General features: G+C 33.6%; 1 protein-coding gene across 1 annotated transcript; it reads left to right on the top strand.

Annotated features, from left to right (window-relative positions):
- LOC109716373 (ubiquitin-conjugating enzyme E2-17 kDa) lies at window positions 6533–12893 on the top strand. Its single transcript, XM_020241777.1, has 5 exons — window positions 6533–6681; window positions 6783–6866; window positions 9981–10108; window positions 11589–11693; window positions 12530–12893. Exons 2-5 carry the CDS (start codon window positions 6797–6799, stop codon window positions 12671–12673), a joined length of 447 nt encoding a protein of 148 aa, XP_020097366.1. The 5' UTR covers window positions 6533–6681; window positions 6783–6796; the 3' UTR covers window positions 12674–12893.

The following is a 25414-nucleotide window of genomic DNA, read 5'->3' on the forward strand; positions in this document are numbered from 1 at the left end:
TACTTTTTCCTACTGCTACAGTTGGAGCCAGTGCCAATTTAGATACAGTTCCAAACTTTGCAGTTAAATTTGCTCATGCAGTTTCAACTATAATAATTAAATTCAAATATATCAAACTAAATATCAAGCTTGGTTCTGTGAGTTGTTATAACTATTATATAACTATAATTGTATTCAACCAAATAGTCCAGTAAGAACTAGTTATTACAGGGATCGGCACCGTTTGGCAAGGGAATAGGAATAGGGATAACCCCTTATCCCCCTTTGTACCCAAACGCTAATTTTTTACCTGAAAATAGTAGTTCTCGGTTACCTATAATAATCGGGTATAACTAACTATTCCCACCAACACCTTTATTTTCTATATAAAATTATTCATTATTTTTTTTTCCATATTATCTATTCAAACGCTATTTTTTTATCCCCATACTTATATATATTCTTGTAATAGCTAATTCTTATTTATACTCGAACCAAACGCTACTTTAAAATATTAGAGGAGGTGCTTTTATACGTTACCATCGCAAGTTTGGTCTAATTGGCTTTGGAAATTGATTTTTTTGAACGAGCTTCCATAATGGAAATTTAAAGGCGAGGTGCACAGTGGACCAGTGCACCGGGTGTAGGCAGCGATTCTGGGCCAGTACGAGGGAACACACTGTTTGAAGGGAACCTTTCCGTAATGGCAGACACACGTGGTTGTTGGCGACTTGGCGTCCGATTGAATGATTACTCGGAGGACAAATCCATTTAAACAACTGTTTGGTAAATTTACATAAAAAAAATTCATTAGTTGAGCATTTTTATATATAAATGAGCCATATTTTTAATTTTACAGATTAATTATAGATTTTCATAAACTCTCTCCTTTCTTTTTTCTCTCTCTCTCTCTCTCTTTCAATGTTTCTTTATTTCTTTCTCATCCCGCTTCATCTCTATTTCTTTTTTTTCATCCCATGTCAATGTCATGCTCGCCTCTTCTATCTGACTCACACTTCTGCCAATATATGCTTGCGACGAAGTGAGATCGATATGACATATATCACAAAGATATGATTGGGGCGGAGTGCGTGGCAGTGAACGACAATGACGACGAAAGTGCCGCATGATGAGGACAACGAAGAGGAAGAGCGCATCAGGGCGAAAGATGGTTGCTGCGGTAGAAGGCTAGGGAGGGTGCGCTATAGCGAAAAAACATACAGAGGATAGAAGGAAAAAAAAAAAAAATATTATTTTTCTTCTCTTGATAAGGTAATCACACACCGCGGCTACTATAGAAAAGATCAAGGAGAAAAGAAAGAAAGAAAAAAGTTATTTTGTTTACGATGAAGTTGTACTATTTAAAATTATTCTGAGACTAAATTGTACTATAAAAAATTATACTATAAAAAATAAAAGTTGTACCGTTAATGGCTTAACGCTAAACTATACTCTTTAAGACTTAAATTGTATTGCTTGAGAAGTTACAATTTAGTTTTAAATAGTACAACTTAGTCTTAAATAGTGTTACTTTTATTTTATGTGATATAGCTTAGTCTTAAATAATTTTAAATAGTGTAACTTCGTTTTAAATAGTGCAATTTATTATTATTCTTCTTCTTTCTTTCCTACTTCTTTATTTTTTTTTATTTTAATGATGGCCATGACACATGATTATCTTACCAATAGAAAAAATATTTTTTTAATTCTTTTCTTTTTTTTTTCTTTTACCCTTTGCATTCTTTTTCACTATCGCGTCTCCTCTCTCTCCCTCTGCCCTATCGCTAGTTGTTGTTGCCCCTGCACGCTTTTTCTTCCCATCCTTTTCAATTCTTGTAATATTCTTGTTACTGTCATCGTCCACGGCTATGCCATCTACAGCCACACCTCCGCAATCTATGCCATATTCGAACCTGCATTGCCGCCATCGGCGTCGAAGGAGGTGTAAATGAGATAGGAGAGAAGAGCACGGTGTCGATGGACACAGTGGAGAAAGGAGAGGAGGGATGGGAAGTAGGAGAAGAAAGAGTGGAAGAAATGCTGACGGAGAGGAAAGGGAAGAAGGAGAAGAAAAACGAACGAGAGAGAAAGAAGAGAGAAAGGTCAATACAAATATTTTAGTCTTTGTCAGAAATAAAGACCTAATCTATAAAATCTTAAAAAATAGGCTATTTCTGTAAAAACACAAAACTAATGAACTTTTTATGCAAATTGACCTAACTATTTTGATTTACTGAATATTTTACTTAAGTAAATTACAATTTTGGTTCTCAAACTATAAGGCGCTTTGATACTTTGATCATTAAACTTTAATTTTTTATAATTTTTAGCTCATATTTTCTTAATTGTTTCAATGAAATCTCACAATTTAATTTAATCCGCTAATATTAATTAATAAATTATTGAAAAAAATGACATGAAAGTATAATGATTGATAATGCTACCGCGTATGTTATATCACTTCTGCATCAATATTTAGTTAATATTTTGCCAACAAAATTGAGTTGTAAAATTTTATTTCGATAATTTATAATTCAAACTATATTATAATAAATTAAAATTTGAAAATCAAAATGTCAGGCGCTTTATATTTTGAGCACCAAAAGTATAATTCAGCTTTTTTTGTTTTTTATTTCTTATTTTAGACTTTACTGCCAACTTAACTCTTTCCAGGTAGTAGTGGTGGATCCAGCTAATATTTAGGCACTAATACTTCTATAACTGATCTGATTAGTTCCAATTAAGAATGTATAAATTCAAAATTGGGTTACTTGGAAACTTCGAATTGATTGATTAACACATTTAACTACATGAACTTGATCCTGCCGAATTTATAAATCTATTGATTCTCAATCCATTTTGACCCATTAAACTGTTGACTCAATCCGGCGTGTTAACCTAGTCGATCGACCCGACCCGATCCGACCCAATCGTTCTAACCCAAAACAAATAGGATCAAAGCCGTAACTATTCTGAACATTTTTCAACCCGAAATCACTACAACAGAATTAGGTTATAGGGACACATATTTGGGACACTTTTGAGTAAGTGTCCCATTTATTCTAAAACTTAAAAAAACATCTACTAATGCCTAAATATAAAGTCCAATCCAACCAAAAATAAAAGATTACTCTACTTAACCCACCACACCCAGTCCATTTGGCCCGATTACAAACAAAAAAGAAAAAAAAAAGAAAAATCAATTACCATCTTTTCTTCTCTCTTTACTCAATCTACTGAAATTCTAGACGAAGAGCCTTTTCTGTCGTCCTCTTCCGCCACCGCAGCCAACGAGATCTAGTTTCAGCGGTTGCTAAATGCTTAAATGAGTGTAGGTAAATTAGCAACACTTTTTTAGGTTATAACGACACTCTTTAACTGTCACTATATACCTAGCGACCCCACATATAGCAACACTTTTTAAAAGTGTCGGTAATTTTAGTTACAAGCACTTTTTTAACATGTACCTATATTTAAAAGTGTCGCTATAGACCGTTTTTGTTGTAGTGAATCTTTAGCCTTAAATCATTATGATTAAAAGAGAATGATCCAAAACAGGGGCTAAACATAAATTCATAACAAGATTATACATGCTCGCGAATTTACCAACAAATATAGGACTTATTTGTATAAAAAATTCACGGGTTTTGCAGTTTTTACAAAAATGGCCTAAATACGGAGAAGAATAAATCACATTTTTGGTCCTTAACTATACACGTAATACTTTAGGCCTCAAGCTTTAATTTTTTATGATTTATGAATTGAATTTTTTAAATTGTTGCAATCAAATATCACAACTCAATGTTGTAAGTGGCCGCGCGATGTATAAATAATTTAGAAGTATTGTGATTGATAATGCAGTAATAATCAAAATATTATATTATTTTTGTATCAATGATATTTATTAATATTTTACTAACAGTCTCTAGTGCAAGTTGCAAAGAATTTGGTAGTTGTGTTAAATATAAAAAAGTTTAAACACCGTTCTCAGCAGCTTAAGCTTTTAGAGTACAACGGTTGTTTTACATAGTATCAGAACAGGAGGTCCTGAGTTCGAGTCACGTCAAGCTCCTAGCATATTAATTTCCTCCTATTTAATTCAAGCCCACGTCATGGACCGACTAAAAAATCTCGAGCCCAGACGTGAGGGGAGTGTTAAATATAAAAATGTTTAAACACCATTCTCTAACAGTTTAAGCTTTTAGAGTACAACGGTTGTTTTACAGGTTGATATCCGAGGGCCCAAATTCGAATCTTCATTGATTCACATTTTCAGCTAAGTTTATTTCAAAAAAAAAAAAAATAAACGAAACGGGTAGCATGCTATTTTTACTAACTAAAATAAGTCGTTGGACTTACTTGTAGTAATTCAGAAAGTTCAAGTCATAAATTCTTAAAAAATTAATGTTTGAATCTAAAGTATCACGCGCCTTATAATTTGAGGCCAAAAGTGTTATTTACCTATATAGATAACCAAATAATCTAAATTTAATTTTTTAATTTTAATAAAATTACACTTTTAGTGGTTAGATACATTTTAAAATGATTGAAAATTCAACATTTTCTGCCAAAAAGAAAAGAAAAGAAAAGTATTGGTTACTGTACGTCGCTCGAGTCAAATTTAATGGGATTTGGCCAAAATTTTGACTAAACAAAACGATTACATATACAAATTGGTCACTTGCCCCGTCAACGTCAAGGTATATTAGTTTTCTTTTGTAACCTGCATATTTATCGTTTAATCACGATCGTCCATCAACGAAATAATTTAGATGGTAAAATGTATGATACCCCCCCATCTATATTACGCTCTGAAATAGGTTCATGAACTATTTTTATAGGTTCCCCATCTATATTACGCTCTGAAATAGGTTCCTAAACTTCTAAACTAAACGTATCGAGGTACTAAGAAGAAACTTTTTCTAGAAAGGAGGGATAGATGCAAAAGGAGGAGCAAATTTGGTTGCGTGGAAGAATGTGTGTAAGAGTCGAAAGAATGGAGGATTAGGGGTTAAGGACATGACCACCATGAATGACGCCCTTCTCACAAAATAGTGGTGGAGATTGCTAACTGAGCAAGACCTCCTTTGGACCAAGTTTATCAACGCGTTATGTTATTGTAGGAGGAAACCATTGCAAGAAGGAAGGACATTCAGACCTGCCTCACAATGGTCGAAAAGCGTGGTTAGACTTAGGGAGGTTTTTAAATGCGGAGTTAGCTATAACCTAGGGGATGGACGCTTAGTTGACTTCTGGTTACACAAATGGTGTGGAGAAATCTCACTACAGTCCCTATTGCCTGAGCTTTTTAATAAAGTGGAGCTCAAGGTGTGCAATGTGAAAGATTGTTTTTCTACCAACGGATGGAGATGGAGAAAAATCTTGAAAGAAACTGAATCAAAAAGTCAACGACTTGGACGGACAATTCAGGAGTTTAGGGAGCTGCTCTCTAATTTTCATACTGTATATAGTCAGGATGATTTATGCTGGCGGTGGAACAAGGGGCAAAGATTTACAATTAAGTCTGTATATGAAATGCTTAATGATGGGGGAGTTAAAGATGATCTACTAGCTAAGATATGGAGATTACGCATACGAATGAAAGTGAAGATCTTCATTTGGCTAGTGCTGAAGAAAAGAATTCCCACTATAGATAATTTAAATAAAAGATGGTGGACGGAGAATCAATTTTGTGTTCTGTGTGCATGTGCGCAAGAAATAGTGGATCACCTAATTTTGACATGTGTGTTTAGTCGCTTTCTTATGGCGTGCATTTTTTATGAGGCAATGGATGTCCAGTTTGGCGATGATGTTAGAGGCCTTTGGGAGAAGGAGATGGAAAGAGGAAACGGTCAGGCAGCTATAAAGAGGCAGTGCTCCCTGGCAGCAATCTGGTGGGTGCTCTGGAGACAAAGAAACAATATTATTTTCAGAAATTTGAGCTCAGATCCATTGGAGGCTGCTAAAATTTGCAAGGAGATGGTGAAACAATGGGCAGAGAATTGCTGATACTGAATGCAAGTTACGAGGGGATTGGTACTGCTGTGTAGATTTTTCTTTTTTCTTTTTCTTTTTCTTTCTCTCTCTCTCTCTCTCTATCTCTCTCTTTTTTTTTCTTTTTTTTTTCCTTTTTTTTTTTTGAGGCCTAGTAGCCTTACATTTTGTAGCTAAGTTTATTTTCGAAATGAATGAAACGGGTAGCGTGCTATCTTTTTTTCAAAAAAAAAAAAATTTGTATAGAATTAAATAATTTAATTGGTTGCTAATTCTATCATATTTAAAAATTTAAACTATTTTATATTAAGGAAAGTAAGATTAATCAAAACAATATTATCTAACTGAGGCATAAAATTTAACAAAATTATAAATTTAATTAAATGTAAGAACTCACACGAAAAGAATTAGAAAATAAAAGGGTGATAAACTGATAATACGAAAAAATTAAAGTTGATCAGTCCATTTGAGAATAATCCATAGTTGAGGGGTCTTCATAAAGTTTTTACCGAATTAGAGATTCTTATTTAAATCTTTTTTAGTGTCATAATCACGTATTAATTAAAACTAATAATTACGAATTAAATAAGCCTCACCGTCGTATAAAAGACCTCTCGTCTCCCTTTTCCGTTCTCTTTCCCCTTTCTCCGATTCCCCTCGTCGACGAAGCGTCTTCACAAGGGAGGAGGAACCGGAAAGCGTTTTGAGGTAATCCACCCGTTCCCCATCCCTTCGATCGGTTTCGATCGCTCGATCTCTCCTTTTGTGGTGTTTTGATCAATCTAGGGTTTGTTTTGCGTTGGATCTAGGTGCTGTCGCGGCCATGGCTTCGAAACGGATTTTGAAGGAGTTGAAAGATCTCCAAAAGGATCCTCCCACTTCTTGTAGCGCAGGTATTTTATCAGATTTTCTTCATTTGTTTTGGAAATTTTGTGTGCGATTTGTTAAGGTTTAGATCTAGATTCGTGGTGTTTGGATTCTCGTTTTCTTCCGTTGTAGAATCATAAGTATAATTTTTTCGGTTTGAATCAGCTCGAAAGGATGTAGATGCTAATTTTTTCCACGTAAATTTGATGTTTGTTCACATTTATTGTAGATCCATGGAATTAGATGTGATCTCTTTTGTTTGAATTATATAGAAGCTAAATTTTAAATCTTCTGGATGTTCTTTTCCTATGCGTTGAGGAAGATAATGAATGTTATAAGCTCGATAAGCTTCTTGAATATTTTGTAGGATTGCTTAATTGAAGATCAGATCCTTTGTACTTGATCTAGATATTTGATGGTACTTTTGAGGGGGAAAAACAACTGCTTTCAATATATGTAGATCGTTAATGGGGCAAACTTCTTGTATCTATGGTCACAATTTTCAATTTTTGTTACTGTATGATACAAAGATTGAAAAGCTCTGAAAATATGATTTGTGGTTTTTATGTACTTAAAATTGTTTTGATCACGTTTGAAGGCATTGATCTTCAATATAGATGTCCTAACATGCATATTGATTCGGAAGGAATAGAATTCAAATCCTTTCAAGTATATTCTGCTCTACTAAGTTGGATGAAGTTGATGGTTGGGTCTGTTGAAGTTGCAGATCTTTTGGCAGTAATTTCAGTAATGTATACTTTTGAAATTTTGATGTGTGCCTTTTGCTTACTATTTATCGGAATAGATTTCTTTGTTTACCACTTACCAGTCTTCTGCTGAATTAAGTGAAATTTTCACTTATTTTTACCAAAAGTATGGTAAGAATGTCTTGCTTCCATCTTTTCTTTCGGTAAGCTTGTGTCATCATGTTTCCTTTTTGATATGTTGTACTGTGTTTTCATGCAGCATGTGTGATGCAACAGTTTTGTAGCAATACTCTAATGATGGGACTATGCTGACAATATTGTAGCAGCATTATAGTAAAGCATATTACCCCTCTTATCTCAATGTATTCATGCTATCCCTCCAAAGAGTTTAATTGGAACCCAAATAGAAGGCTTTTTGATGTCCTCAGATACAATGTGATGGCAGTGCCAATTGAAATCTGCAATCTTATTGTGGAAGCAACAATCAAGTATATATATGCGTGCTGTCTTTTATGTAGCTTATGCCATTTTTCTCTGTCTGCACAATGTTACTGAAAATATATCATTGCCTACTAATCTCTTTCTATCAAATAACTTGAAACTAAAACATTCTATTGGCCAGAATCAGTGAGAATCACGGGCCTACATTATGCAACAATGCATCTTTAAGCCATAAAAGTAATTCTAAACACTTACTGTGTCCTTTGGGACTTGTAATGCCCTCTATCATGCTTTTCTATTTTTTGGAACCATCAAGCTTCTGTCACCAAAAAAAAAGGGGATCCTTCATGCAGTTAAAGCAGATCTTGCTTCCGGGATCTAGGCATTTTTGCATTTAGCATTTTTCTTTCTTCACATGTTGTTGTTATTATAATTTGTTGGAATTCACCTATACATATTTCGTGTAATTTTCTTTTGCAGAGTAATAGGATGATAGAAGTGGTGCACTTGAATGAAAACAACCATTTTACATATATCAAATGGTAGCACTTTACATATAAAAAGGGTCTAGTAGGGGTGTGCACATGTTAGGTTTTGGTCTCCCTAACAAGCCTCACCGACCCAACTTGACCAAATAGCTGTAACAGCATCAGTCTGTTTTGATTTAGTTTGGGGTTTTACCGTTTGCTAAAGAAGTGAAGAGGCCCATTAAATTTAACAGAATCTTTCTTTGGTATTTTAAAGAAAAAACTCAAATGAAATGATGAAATAACTTGAATCAAAGTAAGTAAAATTTGAGGGAATGTCATGGAAAAAAAAGAAGTTAATTCGGGACCTATTTTAAAGTTGCTTTTAGTTGATGGCAAGGATCACTGTGCCACTAGCATGGCACAACACAGTGGTAGGGGGCATGCCAATGTCGACACGTCCCCTGCCGGTGGCACGCCACTAGCACACTGGCACTCATTGGAATGAGTTTTTTTTAATAAATTTTTATGAAAAATTAGTTTGTTGGAGTGTCTTAATATCTTTAAATGCTATAAAAATGGTTTATGTATTATATCTTACACAATTAAGTAAGAATTGAATCATAATCATCTTAATAACTGAAGAAATCATTTATATATGTTATGAATGTATATGCTTGAAGCCAAAACTAAAGTCATAATTGGACAAAAATTAATAGGGAAACACTTCCATGGATAAAATCACTAGATTTAAGCCTTTAACATGATGAAAGAAATTTGAGGAAATCTTTTTATTTGTCTTTTTTCATTTAAAGTTGGTCTTGTAATGCAATGGAACATACTGATTGCTCCAAATGTTAGTACATTTACAAGATCTATATATTTTTAAGTATGGTTTTTTTTTTTTTTTTTTTTGGGTAAAGTGTTATGTCAAAAGAGCTAAAAAAGATCCCAAAAAATGTTAAAAAAGCCATTTTGTTGATACATTACCGACACGATCCCGTGCCACATGCCGCCATTGTGTGGCACGGGCAGCACTAGGTGGCACTGGCTCCTTAGTTGAGGGACTTTCTGTAGCCACGCTTCTGTCATTGTAATGCTTAAATAAAGATGAATACAGATGTAAATCTTCTTTGAATTCAAGAAATATAGATATGTAAAAAATTGGCAGGTAATAATTTGCATATACATCATCATTTAGGCAATAAGATTGTCTTCTTTCAATTTCCATTGTGAACTTTCTTCTGATTAGTTCCACCTTAAATGGGAGCTCTTCTACATTTTTTGACTCTAGAGCTTCAATCTTGAATAATGACAATGTGAAATTTCCTTCACAACTCAGATGAAGCACTTCCCTTTCTATTTTGGAGTTCGGAGCCTTGACAAAAACTTGAATCATGAACATCTGGAATTTCTCTGGCAATTTGGAATCACAATGTTGCCTGATGTGGATATGAACTTTGTTATTATACTATAGTTGTCCTTTTGTTTGTATTAGTAATCTGTATATTTTAGCTTTTGATAGGCCCTGTGGCGGAAGATATGTTTCACTGGCAAGCAACTATTATGGGTCCTCCAGATAGTCCTTATGCAGGTGGCGTCTTTCTGGTTACAATTCATTTCCCCCCGGACTATCCATTCAAGCCCCCGAAGGTATTGACAAATTCATACACTTCATCTATGCCATTATGCTTCTTTTCTCTGAAAGTTATATACTTTATTCTGTGAATGTTCATTTTCCTATTTTAAAACTGTAGATGTACTGAAATATTTTCTTCAATTTCTTCAGACTCGTTTTTGTGGTACCTGTCAACTGAAGATGAATAGGAGAAACCTGCATACTCTATTGATTGGTTGCATGTAGTGCAATGCTTCTTGATTTACTGTGGTAGTCTGTCTGTTAGATTTCTGCTGATATCTGCTGAATATTTTGTGGTTGCTCTTCGTTCTTTCTGTGCTATTGTCAAGTTTGATCTTTGATTTATTATTCGCAATCTTTCTACTTTGGTTTCATGGTATTCTTGATAAGCTAGAATACCAAGAAGAAGAATACCCACGTTGGTTTAGATAGATCAAGCAAGAGTAATAGGCGGGGGAGTACCTGTCCAGAAATGTTCAAAAGGGTGGCAATGAATTATCTCTAAAATAGAAGCCTTTGGCTCAATATAGGGTTAAAAGTGTCGATTTTCTATGATCGAGCATGTGATTTCATATTTCAGATTATTTAGTATACATGAGTACTATTATGTATGTGCACAATTTTTCACTCTGGGAAAAAGTTTGGACAGAACAAATGTTGGCCCAACTCCAGCCCATAATTTTTTTGGGTCCTGACATTTGACTCAGCCCAACCCAATGGGCAACATGTATGACAAATCTCTTGTCCTATTTCAGGTTGGCCTACATGCCAAAGGGCCAGCCTGACCCATTTGTCTCCCTATAAAGAATTGTCTATTTGTTAGAAAGATGATCGCCGATTTTATTTCTCCAACTCTACTATTGTTTCATGTTCTCTAATAATTTGGATTTGTTCAGAGCAGTTGGGCATAGAATTTATTGAGAATGTGTTTTTGATCACTTTCTTTTTCATTATTATCAAATTTACTGGTTGTACTGTAGGCTTTAATTAGTACAATGAAAGTTACTCCTGTGATACCTTAAAAAAAGGTTAAAAAAAAGGAAGAAGTCACCGCTCTTGTGAAGTATGGATGACTATGCGATACAGAAACAGCAGAAAGTTGTGTGGATCTAACTCATTTTAAACAAATTTTAACTCTCGAGATACTCGAAAAGGCTTATAGACTAGATATTTTAGAGTTTAGACTTAAATCAAACTGATTTATAGCTTGCTTAATCAAAATCCAGCCTGTTTTGATTGGCCTTGAACCAACACTGGTCTTTTTCTAGCCAGTCTTGGTGCAGGATTATGTTTTTCAGAAGAAAATTTGCATAATTTCCATGATATATTCTCGTGTTGTTCAAGTCTATTCTGTAAACAAAAATCAAAAATATGTTTTTGTGCTATGAGTATTAGTGCTGGATATTATGTAATGCTAACTATTTATATGCTATGCTTATGAATAAGCTCAATTAAAGATGTCATTTCTGAGCAAATTTGTTGGCTATTATGAAGGTGGCTTTCAAGACAAAGGTTTTCCATCCAAATATTAACAGCAATGGAAGTATTTGCCTGGATATCTTAAAAGAGCAGTGGAGTCCAGCATTAACGATTTCCAAGGTGATTGGTTTTCTTGCGCATCTCTCCATGTTCATACTTACATATTTCTTGCACTTCTCTCCATTAAGCATAAACTCCATTGTGATTGGACAAGCTCATCATGCCAATTGCAATAGCTTGTAAATTTCTGTATTATGCTCCAGTCCCTGCCTTTATGGTTAGTTGGACCTGGATTCCCTATTCTTCCAGGAGGTTCAAAATTGGTCCACCTTTCAGTTGGTACTGTATGATCCCTAAGCTATGTATTTGTTTGCAATCTTTCCTTTATAAATTACTTCCTATGTTGAAGTAAATTGAGCTTCCCATGTAAGTGCCATATGAGCAGTCCATGAGTTGTTTGTGCTAGCCGTTAAATGATAGTAACATCAATTTTTCTATCCAGTGTAGGAATTTAAGCAGAGTGTAAGATTGCAATAAAACAGTTAGCCAGGGACCCAATTGTATTAAGGTTGGGGATCAAACTTATACAACTGCTTTTCATAAAACTTTAATTAGTGAACTTGGTCTTCCTGAACTCGAGAGGTGGCACTTTTCTGTGCCTTTTCCTCTGTATCTTTCATGAACAATTCACTTGTTACTTAATGGGCATTTGGCTTGTCAAGCTAGTGTACATCCCAATCCTTGTAACTTGGAGTATATTTATTCGATTTGATTCTAAGTTGTCACTCCTTTCAGGATTAGTAAGGTGAATTAGGCAACTAGCTGACATACGCCCCCCGCCTTTTTTTTTTCCCCCCAAGTTCTTCGTTTCCTTTTCAATGTAGATATATCTCCACGTGACAATACACAACCTGATTCTCTATAGCTGTTCTCACCCATTCTTTTCCAATGTCCAGGTACTTCTTTCGATTTGTTCTTTACTAACGGACCCGAACCCAGATGATCCCTTGGTTCCGGAGATTGCGCACATGTACAAGACCGACAGGCACAAGTACGAGACCACCGCGAGGAGCTGGACCCAGAAATACGCCATGGGCTAAGCACTCAAAACTAGTTAAATCGGAGATCGTCGTGGGTGTCTCCGTATCCATGTCTTAAAACTTTGTGGTGCCCCTTCTGCTTCTCAGTCAATATTATGTATAAGTTCAACCAGTTATATTATAACCATATTACTGTTCCATTAAGGACCAAACAGGAAATTCTAAAACTCATTGCCGGTATGGATTGCTTGCATTGGAATTTGGTGTCTGGAACTTCGCTTCTCTGATTCTCTGTGATTGAGAATTTTGGCTTATTTTCACTTAATTCCTATACTAGTTGTTTTCATTCATTATGCCTCTGCATAAGGTCAGTCTACAATTGTAGGTGTGGAAAACATAGTATATAGTCATTTCTAGGTACTTTTATTTATTTATTTATTTATTTGAAGATACAAAGGACGTATATAGTGGGATTCAAACTTGGGACCTAATGTCTGAAGAGGAAAATAGGAATAAGTTACTAAGGCTCTGTTTGGGGTTGCGAGCCTAGCACGGTCTGTGTGACTCGAAAGTAGTCTCTGTCTGTTTTTTAAGTAATAATATGATAATATGTTGAGGAGATCTTGTTAAGTTCAGTTATGATCTTATTTATGATGGTCCTATTGAAAATTGAGAATATTACAATATTTGGTAACACTTTTTCAGGTAGTGGACTCTAAGCAGTGGGGGTATCGGATAAAACTTCAGTTATGAGCTTCCTAACGTTGCCTTGTTGGGAAGCTTTTTATCCATTGCCACATGTTATTTTTGCTTCTATCTAGGGTTTTATTGGATATTTTTTAATACTAAAATTCTTTTTAAAAAGAAAACTCCAACAAAAGGGGATTATAATTTGTGGATAGAGCCAAAACCGACATGTGTTGGCGAATTTAGGATTTTATATTCTATGCAACTCGCTTGCAGATAACTAATTTGGTACTAATAAATTTTATGTTTTTTTCTTGAAAAGTGCTGGCAGCCATGCATTGATAGAACGATACACTTTATCTACGAGATGAATTATTTTACTCTCAAAAAATACCTTGAAGGTTGAATATACTATTCAATTCAAAGTATTTGGTCACGCTCATAATTTTCAATTATAAAACAAATCTTCATACTGAATAACATATTCCAACGTTCAAATAGGTTTGAAGTATTTTGGCTTTTCATGCATGAAGGGTGGTGGGCAAGGGTAAATTGATGAGGAGCGACACCTTCAGAATCTGAAACTTGGTTGTCTTTTGCTATATGTATATATATTACTATATTTGTTTGTTGACTTACTATTTCTCCAACACCACCACCACCACCACCGCCACAACCACCAATCATGCCCAGCTGAAAAAGCCACCTCAACCACCACGCGCGCTGCTCCTTCTTAACTTTCCTTGCGCGCGCGCGCTCTCTCTCTCTCTCTCTCTCTCTCTCTCTCTCTCTCTCTCTTATATATATATAGAATTAGGCTGGAATACTATTAATAGTAAAACGCTCTTTTTGCTATCAAATTTTTAATTATTGGATGAAAAATTATAGGGTCGGAATGATATTAGTCGGTTAGAGTTGAGTGGTCCCCCTAGGGTTGAGTGGTCCCCACTGGGTTATAGTATTTAATCCCAAAAGAAGCTTTAGTGAAATCCTAGGATATATTATTCATACACTGGTGTCACTAAAAATTTAAATCTATATCCATCAAAAGTCATAATTTTTCGCAACTCTTTTTAATGTAACGAGGCAAATTATAGATACTTTCAATTGCTGATTTATTGTGATTACTTGATGCCTAGGTAATATAATTCCATAATCATAGTTCTTCATATATATATATATATATATATATATATATATATATATATATATATATATATATATATATATATATATATATATATATATACCTCTTAAACTATTTAGAAGTTGTAGATTACTTACTGCAATAATTTCTATACGAATATGGGTTGTAAATGTTAGTGAGGAATTGTTTTGTTCCTTTTGAGAACACTCAGAGGAGGGTGGCCCACTAGCGGGGTAATGGGCCTTTAGCAGGCTTTATTCGAACAATTGATTCCCCTGATCAAATTGTTTGATTTGCCACTCAAACTCAAATGATTGCAATTGATATGATACATGGTACCACTCTACTGGACAAATATTTTGCCTAGACCAGATGTTTCTTTTATCCAGTTTTAAAGGAAAAAAAAATAATAAAAAAGAAAGCTACTATTCTCTGATATATTACTCATTACGCACAAGCTCAAAGATAACGGAATCGATCGGCTCCGATACCATGTTACTTATTAGAAGATTAAACAGGTAGGTTACTATCGAGAAATATTCTTTAAAATCCGCCAACTTTCCATGCAAATGATTCTCGTAAGTTGTAACATATACATAGTATTTGGTAATTATTACTTAATTTAACGATTTTCTGCTTATTACTTGACCAAATACTTGAAGTAATAACATGGATATCTATTGTTAGGTATAAAAATAGAGGGCAAATATTTTTTTCTCCTCTGAAAAAAAATTTACTTCTCGGAAGTTACATTTTCGAGATTAGTTTGTTTCATTGGTTAAATCATTTTATCAGCCAAAATGTAGGAGGTTCTTCGGTAAATATACTTTGTATTTAAGGAGATGCAGTTTATTCTCCTTTTTTTTTAAAAAAAAAAATTCAAATGCTTTGGAGTAGAATTATGGTTGACTAAAACAGATATGCTACTTTCGAAACCGATTGATACATGAATGATTTTGTTAAATACTACTATTAGTCTAATTCATATTTTTAGGTAAAGCCATAGTCAAACTGCAATGTCATTAATCTAATCATTCAAACAAGGCTTAATTAGTTCACTAAACAATGTTAAACATGAAAATTTAGAAGCCTAATTATTCTCAAAAAGTGATCAAACAACAATTTTTTGGCATAAGAACCTCTGCAAATATCTGGCATTATCAGACTCAAATTTCAAAGTCAAATGAAATTAGATATTTTGGAAGTTGACTATGATTTTTGTGTACATTTCCTATTAATTTGTGAGATCTTAGTGCCTTATTAGTGGTGCTCCATGATGTCTACTTTGGGTAATGTCTACTATCAAGTGGCCTTATTAATTGTTGGAACATTGTAACTCTAGATGTGCGTTTTGAGGACCACAATGTGATGATGCATGTAGAGATGCAACACAAAATGCCCTTCAATTCATTTATTTACTATGAAGGTGTAATGAGTTGGAAGTAATAGCACTAAAAGAGGAATGATGATATTAAGAGATTCATCGTAATTATTGTTGATAGATAAATTCGTAAGGTCTAGTCACCTTTTACCAGATGAATTGATTAGATTCAATGAATTTGATCAACTCGCAGAGAACGTAGATATGTTATAATGAACCATTTTCCTTAAATGTGCCAATTATATATAGAACGATCAAAATCAATTAATCTGGTCTATTTGATAAGAATATCCAGAAATAGTATTAATACTTTTGCTCACGTACATGGAGGAGACTACATGAACTTCGAGAGTTGCCTCCAATAGAAAAATGGTAATGAAAAAGAATATATAGTAATTACATAATCAAATTATGCAAAGAATTAAACCTAAGACCTCTATGAAACAAAGAGGGCTTATGACCAGCTCTGATATCATATTATCTAAAGTATTAATTTAATAGATAATTTAAATGAATTTCAACAAGTGAATAATAGTAAGTAGATTTGATGAATCTCTTCAACAATAGTTAAATTAACTCTATTATTAGCAACATCGCTTCGTTTTGCTTAAAAGTCCACTCCAACTGGGGTGCTTGTGTGTGTAGCGATACGATGACGATCGAATCTTTTTCAACTCAGATGTTAGCACTAATTAGTGCAGTGATCTTAAGTTCAACTCTATTATATTGGCCATGATTCCCCTTTCTTAAATGTCATAGACAATGTTTTATAAAGAATCTCAGAGAGGCTAAGACATGGCTTAATTATTTGTTAGTCAAAACTGCCAAAAACTTCATTTATTATCTTACCAAGCTTCAATGTTCAAATGAGTGGTTTATGTACATAAAGCCTAAATTAAATAATAAAAGTTAAACACTTGTAGTTGACAATAGAAATATAATTGCTGCAATCAAATGGATGTTTACTTTCACATAAATGGTTCGGTTCGAGTCATTGTACTACATAGTTTGTGATTATATATGTACTTTGCGATTGGTTTTGTACTTTGCGATAATGTGCAATTGCTTAAGTCTTAACTTTAATCAAGGGGAAAATTTGTTGTAAATGATAATTGACTTGCATGCTCTTTGCACACAATCTTTCTTAAAATTAAATTTGTAAATATACCACAGCTAGACGAATTTGTTGATGCTGATATCTTGTAATTAATGGTGCAAGTGGTAGTGATAGCGTATAAGTTTGTCATGCATTTGTTGACCTTGAGGTCAGGACTTTAAACCTCTGTGTAACCTTAAATTAGGATTCGTGGCCCTGAGTTTTAGCCTCTGTGTACGCTTGAATTTTGAGTGGTATGTATGATGACGTGGTAGACCAGGTCGAGGTAATAGTTTCCTGTGCTTTTGGAGTTAAGCACGTACTCTCTTTAGGAACCAAATTGACTTTGCCATCTCTACTGTAAGTTACATTTCACATTCAATGTACCGATCTGCTCCCCTAGAGATATTGGAAAGCATAAGTTGGAATGTAAGTATTACGTACTTTGTTTTTGCTGTGATAATTTAGATATTATGAAATATTCTAAATTTTTGGCACTAAATTTTTAACCCATAATTAAAGACATAACAGTATGATATTAAATCAATCCTGGGTGGTTTAATCTTCACCTTTAATATTTAGTTTTATTAGCTAAATTTCCAATACACTATGCCCACTCTTGGGAATAGATAGAAGTAGCTAGAATATAAAAGGTGACAACTAATGAACAACTACATATAATAATTAAGATAATTACACACATCATGAGGTGGTAGGGGTAACTCTTATCTCCAAAAGAGCTAATCGTTTCTACCCAAATTCTACTCGTATTTATACGAAAAGTGGGCATAGTAATATTAACACACAGAACCTAAAATTAGATAGTTGATACAATTATGAAAATAATTTAGCGTACTTAATTATGCTCAAAATGATAATTGTACAAAAGACCAAAAACAAAATAGTAAAAAACTGACATACCAATGCAAATACAAAATTATAAAATTTCATAAGTGGGCAAAGTATTTTTCGTTCCTAGTTTTCTTATGAGAGGAAAAATTTAGAAGTTATTTAATTTTTTGAATTAAAGATATACCAAAAATTTATATATACTTCTTTGATGCACAAATAGTATTTCTCTTCCTACAATAAGAGTAGGGAAATTAATGCAATCAAAGCCGCATGGATGCACACCATCCACATGTGTGGAAGGGAAAGTTGACAACAACCCTGTCAACTGTTCTTCACATGTCCTTCATTAATTGCTGCTGTTTATGTGTTTCAAGTTTCAACGCCTTGCGCACAACCTAGCTAGCTATATTACGTTCCCTCCTGTGTAACAATTATTGTAGTATGTACATATAAATATATATAATTATCTATAGATAATATCAAGCCCACATGACTCATTTTAATCAGCACAGCTATACTAAATATTAGAGTTCAGAGTGTAAGATATATGCTCCATGCTCTAAGTGAAAAATTAATGATTAAGCCACCACAGTACCTTTTAATAAAGGTTCAAACCAATTAATCGAAAAGCTTTTAAATAAATAAATGGAAAAATCAATGACGAGGATTTCATTACACGTCGCATGACATGTGTTAAGTGTTGCATATATTAACGTTGTATGAATTTGGTGCGATAAAAGATTCACACTAATTGTGCTTGAAAAAATCCAATATATAGAATCATATGAGAACCGGATAAAATCTGATTGAAACGGGGCCACTAGAAAAAAACACTGGGACACAAATAAGGTTGTGAATATCGTTCTGATTCCACGTTAGAGGGTACGAATCAACGTAACAAGCTTAGGCTGAGTAAGTGCAGGAATTAATTATTATTATACATTATTTATAGGTCTGGAATATTGTTTCTAACTCAAATGTGAAACCAATTAATATTGTTTAACATCCTTTTTTTTTTTTTATTTGCTCACTCACGCTAAAGAAGTTATTTTTTATCGAGTTCATAGAAAAGCAGCTTTATCTTCTTGAAGATAAGCTGTTCTAAGTTGCAAATGGATGCATTGTCCAGTTCTTTAAGTGATCCTGCACTGTTCTAGATTTGCCGATTTATTTTCTTGTACGCGGATTGTCACTGCCTCACAAGTTGGTGATGCAGTAATGGTAGATATATAGATCGTGCATGCAGTATAATATTGCCTCTAGAAAGAAATGTGTTAGATGTTGAATAATACGCATCGAGCATGGATATGCAACATGGATATGCAACAAGGGCGTTTAAAGTGTACAAGATTAATTAAGATTGCATTAAGTCCAACAAAACAACATGTCTCCTGCATGTACGTCCCTTGCACGATTAACTTTTGTAATACAAACTAAATCTGACTAATATCTAGATCAGCATGATCATTGTGATATCGTGCGCGGAAATATTCCTTGCAAGCTTTTTTTATCTTAACTTGTTTCTTCATGGCTTGCATTTTAGCAGCAACATAGATCAAGGCTCACCATGCATTCTCACAAATCATGAATTTAGAGACTTAAAACTAAAGGTATATATATATATTGACACTGTATATCTAAAATTGGTGTTATCCTACAGTTATGTGGTTGTTCTTTGCAAATTGAGGTATCAATCTCTTCAAAAATTGCTTCATCTGTTTCCACAATTATGAGGCTTTCACTGAAGATCATGCAACTGCAAGAGAAAGTTTTTACATAGTGGATTATCATTAGGGACATCATGGAGGGAGGTAAGCTAGCTAGGATGCGTCGTCATTTCGATTATGTGATGGTTGATTATCATGGCCTACAGGGCACTTGCCTGATTGATCATGTTAATTATGCATTCATGTCTATGTGAAGGAAAATGCACAGGTAATCATAATGTTAGAGTTTGAAAATATTTTTCTTTTATCGAGATTTTTTGTATTGTAAAATAAAGGGCGATACCCTGTGCATTGTCAAACATTTGGTAGTGTTATGTTTTCCATTTTTTTTTCCCTTCAACATTTTGAGGTATATATAAAGCATACAATACGAATTTTCTTTGCTTTTGCTATTCTTGTTTGTTTATTTGTTTGTTTGCATTGAGAATGAAAATAGCTTGTAATTTTTCTTTGTATGTTTTATGCGAAAAAGAACTTCTCTTTGAAGGTGGAAAACTTTGTATAGAAAGTAGAGATGTCAACGGGTCGGATTCGGAGCGAATTTTTAAAAACCCGAACCCGAACCTGACTCCAAACCCGAGACCCGAACTTGACGGATTTTAAAAATCCATATCCAAACCCGAACCCGACCAAAAATCCGAAATCCGAACCCGAACCCGAAAATTTGAACCTGAAACAATTATTTCTTTCTTCAATATTTCAAAATATATTATATTAAATCTAAATTTTTAAAATACAAATTCAAATATAACATCAAATTTTTATATATAAATATTATATATAATACAAAATAAATTCGGATTCGGGTCGAGTTCGGGTCGGGTCAGGTACAATCAAAATCCATATCGGAATCCATATCCAGCTGGTTTTTAACTAAGAGAGAGAGAGAGAGAGAGAGAGAGAGAGAGAGTTTTCAGCTTAAGTACAATTAACCTCAAAAATGTTGAGAAGAAAAGACCAAATCAATGCAAGAGACCCCCAATATATCATCATTCTTTTCTTTTTAATTTTATATAAATGTATAATATTTAATTACATGTATAATTAAATTAGTTGTCTCCAATAGGTTAACTTTACGTAAAGATGGTAACTCGATACATGCTGTAATCTTCGTGATCAATATTATCAAATTGCTGATGGTGACATCTCATTCATTGTTCAAATGAATAATGTATCGATGTAAAGTGATAATCAAATATATAGTGTGAACCTCCAAAAATGGTAATTAGATAGTTTGGACCTGTAGTTTATATGTCATATATATGGTTTATTTTCTTAAGTATAGGACCTAAGTCCCCTTCAATTAAGGTGCTCTCACTTAACAGTCGAGTGTTACTAGAGAAGCTTACTATGTGTTAATTAAAGCTTTTACCTTTAGGGTCTCAATTTGGTCTCCATGTTATTGGTGGACCAACTAGGATTGCTATGCATGCAAACACAAATTTTGAATTAACATGTAAAATGCCATGTTATTGTTACCAATCTACTAGTTTAGATCACTAATTACTATACATCTTATTGCGTGGAAATTAATAACAGTGCTCATATATAGATAGAAGCATTCATGCTTTATCAAAACCCACAATTAATTAATTAGTTATTTTAACATTTGGTTGACTCGTGCACAGTTACTGGATTATGAATTTTAATACCGTAACTTTCCTAATAAGGGGACCTATGTCCTATTTAACACATTACAACCCTTTTCAACTGCGTAGGGTCATCTCCCGTGTATAATATATAGCTTAAATAGTAGTCACCAACCCACATGCCTACACGATCAATATAGTCAAATCAAATACTCCACACACATTTATTTATATCTTTAAACATATTCATATCCCTCTTCTTCTTAACCATGTAAGGGTAGGGGAGTTGAGAAAAAAAAATTAAGCCTGGTTCAGTAGAGGGGGTTCGTGCACACGAGTGGGCAACCTAAACCCTAAAGACCAGGTGGCCTAAAACCATAATATAACGTGCTCTTTCTATATATATGTTTTCATAATAAAATAAAATAGTACACATTCTAATGTACATATAATAACTATATTTTGTGGGTCACTGAGACTTTGGCATGTAATGGAGACAAGAACAGGAGCCACAAAGGTGAGGACCCCCCACTAAGGATCCCAGTGGATGATGACGTGGCCATTGTCTCGTGTACACGTGGGAGGGTCCCACGTGGTTAGCTGGGCTTTGTCTAGGGTTTGTACTTCTTTTGGTGTACTTGGAACATGTAGAAGCACCTTTTAGATGATGGATAATAATAATACAATATTAATGGCCACAATTTTGCATGTCTTCTGGGAATTGTTTTGGACTTTTATTCATGAATTATTTTGGTGTTAGTAGTACTCTTGATACTTGGAACTTGAGCTATTTAATACAAGCTTCTTTGCTTTATATGCAACTAAAGTTGCCATGTATATATTTTGGGCAATTTTCTTTCAAAAAGTGGCATCCATAAATAATTAATTAGTTGTTTTACTTCAATTTTATATGTAGCCGTTTTATTTATTTTTGCATTACTTTATGAGAGTTGGCTCAATGTTCATTCCCATTTCTAAGTGATCTATAATAGTTATTGTCCATTATTTTGTTAGAGTAGCAAAGTGACATGCATGCTAATAGAAATAAATCTATGAGTAGAATATAGAAAAGAATGCTGATGATAGGTGTTGTTATATAAATTTTGAACCTTTATAAATTCTATTGGAAGAGTAGAAATTAACTATCACTTAATTCTATATGCTTTAGTTCATTTATATATACTGTTATACCAATAATTAAGTGACTTATATCAACCATTAAAATTTTAAATTTGGAGGCACTTTGATTGTCAAGTAGAAAATGTGTACAAATTTTTTTAGCTTTTAGAAACTCTAAATATTCTATCTTATATTTAATAATATGGATTGCCGATTCGAATGCTTTATTATTAAAAAATTAGATTGCACATGTATAGGATCTCACGATTCATACACACTATACAAAAATAAGATCTTTTAGTCTCGCCATCATAAGCATGGAACTTTAAAACTCATTAATTAACACATAATTAGTTATTTTCCTATGCTATTTTATTCATCATGTCACTACAATCGACCTAGCTAGCAAGTATGATGATTTGTGATTTTTAACTTTGCATCTGATCATCATGGTCCCCTCTGGATCCAAGTGAAAATATTTGAACTTGTATAGACTATAGATACAAAGATACATTCAATTGCGGATTATGGTTGCTAATTTATGTGATTCAATTCCGTAATTAACATTTAAAGGTAATGGCGCTTGTGTCTCCTCAATTATCTTACATATATACTCATTGTGCCCTTAAACTATAAGACAGATTTTGCATATGCATGGTGCAAATTAATTAACGTATGAGATTCACCTAAAAACTTGCATGCAATTTTCAACTTTTGAATAATTTTCGTGCAATCTCAAATATTTAAACGTGTGTGTGTATGCGCAATTGGCTAATAATGGTTGGTATTTAAGATTCCAAGTTCGAAATCTAATTATTTAATATTTATCGCTAATTTATTTCTAAAAAATCAATGAATCAGATAAATTGCTATTTTTTTTTAAAAGAAAAAAAAGCTTCATCATAAAATATTAAATATAACATGAAAATATCCATCGTAGGGTACTTCTAGAGGTATTCTAATTTAATTTCCAGTTGTGTCCTAATGGGTGATAACACATGATTTTTCCTTTTTTTTTTTTCTAAAAGAGGTGATAATTTACTTAATTAATTATTTATGCTCTCGCATGTAAATTTTATGTAACGATATGCCACGTAGGACGAGTCGAACACTCGGTGATGAACCGTGTGGTCAACGACAGAGTCGTAAGCGGAGGCGAACGGGGAGGGTAGACCCGACCGGACGCCACGTCACCGCCGCATGCGCGCTGACCGGCGGTCGCACCGGCGAGCGGTTCGAACCGTTCGAGGGGCCGACACGTGTGCGGCGTGGACCGACAATCGAGGGTCACACATCGAAGTGTGGGGCCCACGTGGGCGCTCTTACCGAGGCGCGGCAATTCGCCCACCTTCGTTTCCCGCGACACCGCTCGTACACGAACCGTTGCGGACTCTTCGCCTTTTTTTTTTTTCTTTTTTCTTTTTTTTCTTTTTATTTTTACTTTATTTTTAAAAGAAAATAAAATTGCCCCTGGACTCCGTAACCATGCACCACATTGGATGCCACTGCACCCCCAACCCAAAATAATTAATTACTAATATATGAAAAAAAATTTTTGAAAAAATCAAATTTTGCAAATATACGCATATGAGATTTAAACTGCGACCATTGAGAAGTCACTCAGAATAAGAACCACTGTATTAGACAGTAGTATAGACACTTCTCAGGCACAACTAGTTGTTCATCGATATCATTAATACTCTCGCTCTTGGAAGTGAAGTTTCAAATTCGAACCTAGCTCATTCACAAACCGATGGATCAATGCATTACATCACTAAAAGAAAATCTCAATATAAAGACGTTTTCTATTATATCAAATCAATTTATTAAATAATAAATTTTATTATTATTTTTAATTTTTCGACATTTTAAAGCGTGAAGACTTCAAAAAATTCTCAAAAATTCTGACGCTTTAAAATATTAGAATATATTTTAATAATGTTTGGTATAAGCGTCGATATATATGTGATGATTCTTCACGTACCAACACTTTTAAATATGACGTTAGACTATATTTAGACGCTTTTATGCATTATTAAATATAAACAAGAAGCGTCCCTAAATATTAATTTTCTTGTAAGCCGAGGAAAAAAATATTGAGGAAGTATACATGAGAGACCTCCTTAATTAGCTGTATGAAAATCCTTGCAAACAAAACTGTTAAGTATGATTATTTTTTATTTGATTAAAACTTTTTAATATTTTTATTTTTTAGTTTTTAAATATTTCTCCAGATTGAGTAAGAACTTGGTAAAATAAATTGCTTCACAAGTAAATTGATTTAGTAGAACTATATATATATCATTAGTGTAACCAGCAGATTTTAAAGTTAATTGCAGAAATTAAAGTTAATTGCAGAAATTAAATAACTTAAACAAAAAAGAATAAAAAGTTGAGGCAGTGATTTATTATAAAATAAATAGTTTTAAAAAGTCTATTAATTATGCATCACGCACATTTTAGTCCTTTTATATAAAGTATATATTTATTTATTTTAGCTTAGCTGAAACAGCATTAAAAAGGTTATTTGATGACAAAGAGCTCAACTTTAAAGTATAAAAGCGAGTTGCAAAGTATGGATAGTCCAAGGACTAATTATATAACTTACCCAGATAAAATTATACGCAATTTCATTGTATACATGAGAGTAATACTCCTGGGGTTGAGTAATCCCCACAGGGTACGTAATAGTAATAATTCAAAGATTAGAAATGATTAAAAGGGTTGATCTAAGTGCCAAAAAATCAAAAGCACCAAATCTCCTATGTTTTCGATAGCATATTAGCCTTACTTGTATAGATTTGAGTGCACATTAATTAAGATGAGACTACTACTATGACAGTTAATGTTTTTCTTTTTAATCTCTTGGCGAGGGGCCCAAGTTGTACTGAAAATAATCAACAAAAACTCCAGTAGTAAATTAATTTAAGCTACGAATATTGACCAATAGTAATATCCATCATTAATGCAGTAATCGCCATCATTAATGCGGTCGAAGTTGCCTCATGATCTTCATAGGTTTTGTTAATAGTAATATAGTAACAATTATTATGTACAGTGCCTGGTATTATCTTATCAACTATGAGAGTGAATTGGAGTATAATAACTTCTCCGATTTTGTCTACGGCAATAGTAGTAATTTTGGCAAAATTTCATTCGTGCGCCTCTGGCAAATCATCACTCACGTAAAGTTGTTTTTTTTT

This window comes from Ananas comosus, linkage group 10 (genome assembly GCF_001540865.1).
Source record: "Ananas comosus cultivar F153 linkage group 10, ASM154086v1, whole genome shotgun sequence".
Classification (NCBI taxonomy): Eukaryota; Viridiplantae; Streptophyta; class Magnoliopsida; order Poales; family Bromeliaceae; genus Ananas; species Ananas comosus.

Bases quoted from the DNA above. Each gene is read 5' to 3' on its own strand.
- LOC109716373 (XM_020241777.1), top strand. From the start codon at position 6,797: ATGGCTTCGAAACGGATTTTGAAGGAGTTGAAAGATCTCCAAAAGGAT. The intron at 6,867-9,980 runs GTATTTTATCAG...AGCTTTTGATAG, and splicing joins TCCCACTTCTTGTAGCGCAG to GCCCTGTGGCGGAAGATATG. The intron at 11,694-12,529 runs GTGATTGGTTTT...TCCAATGTCCAG, and splicing joins CAGCATTAACGATTTCCAAG to GTACTTCTTTCGATTTGTTC.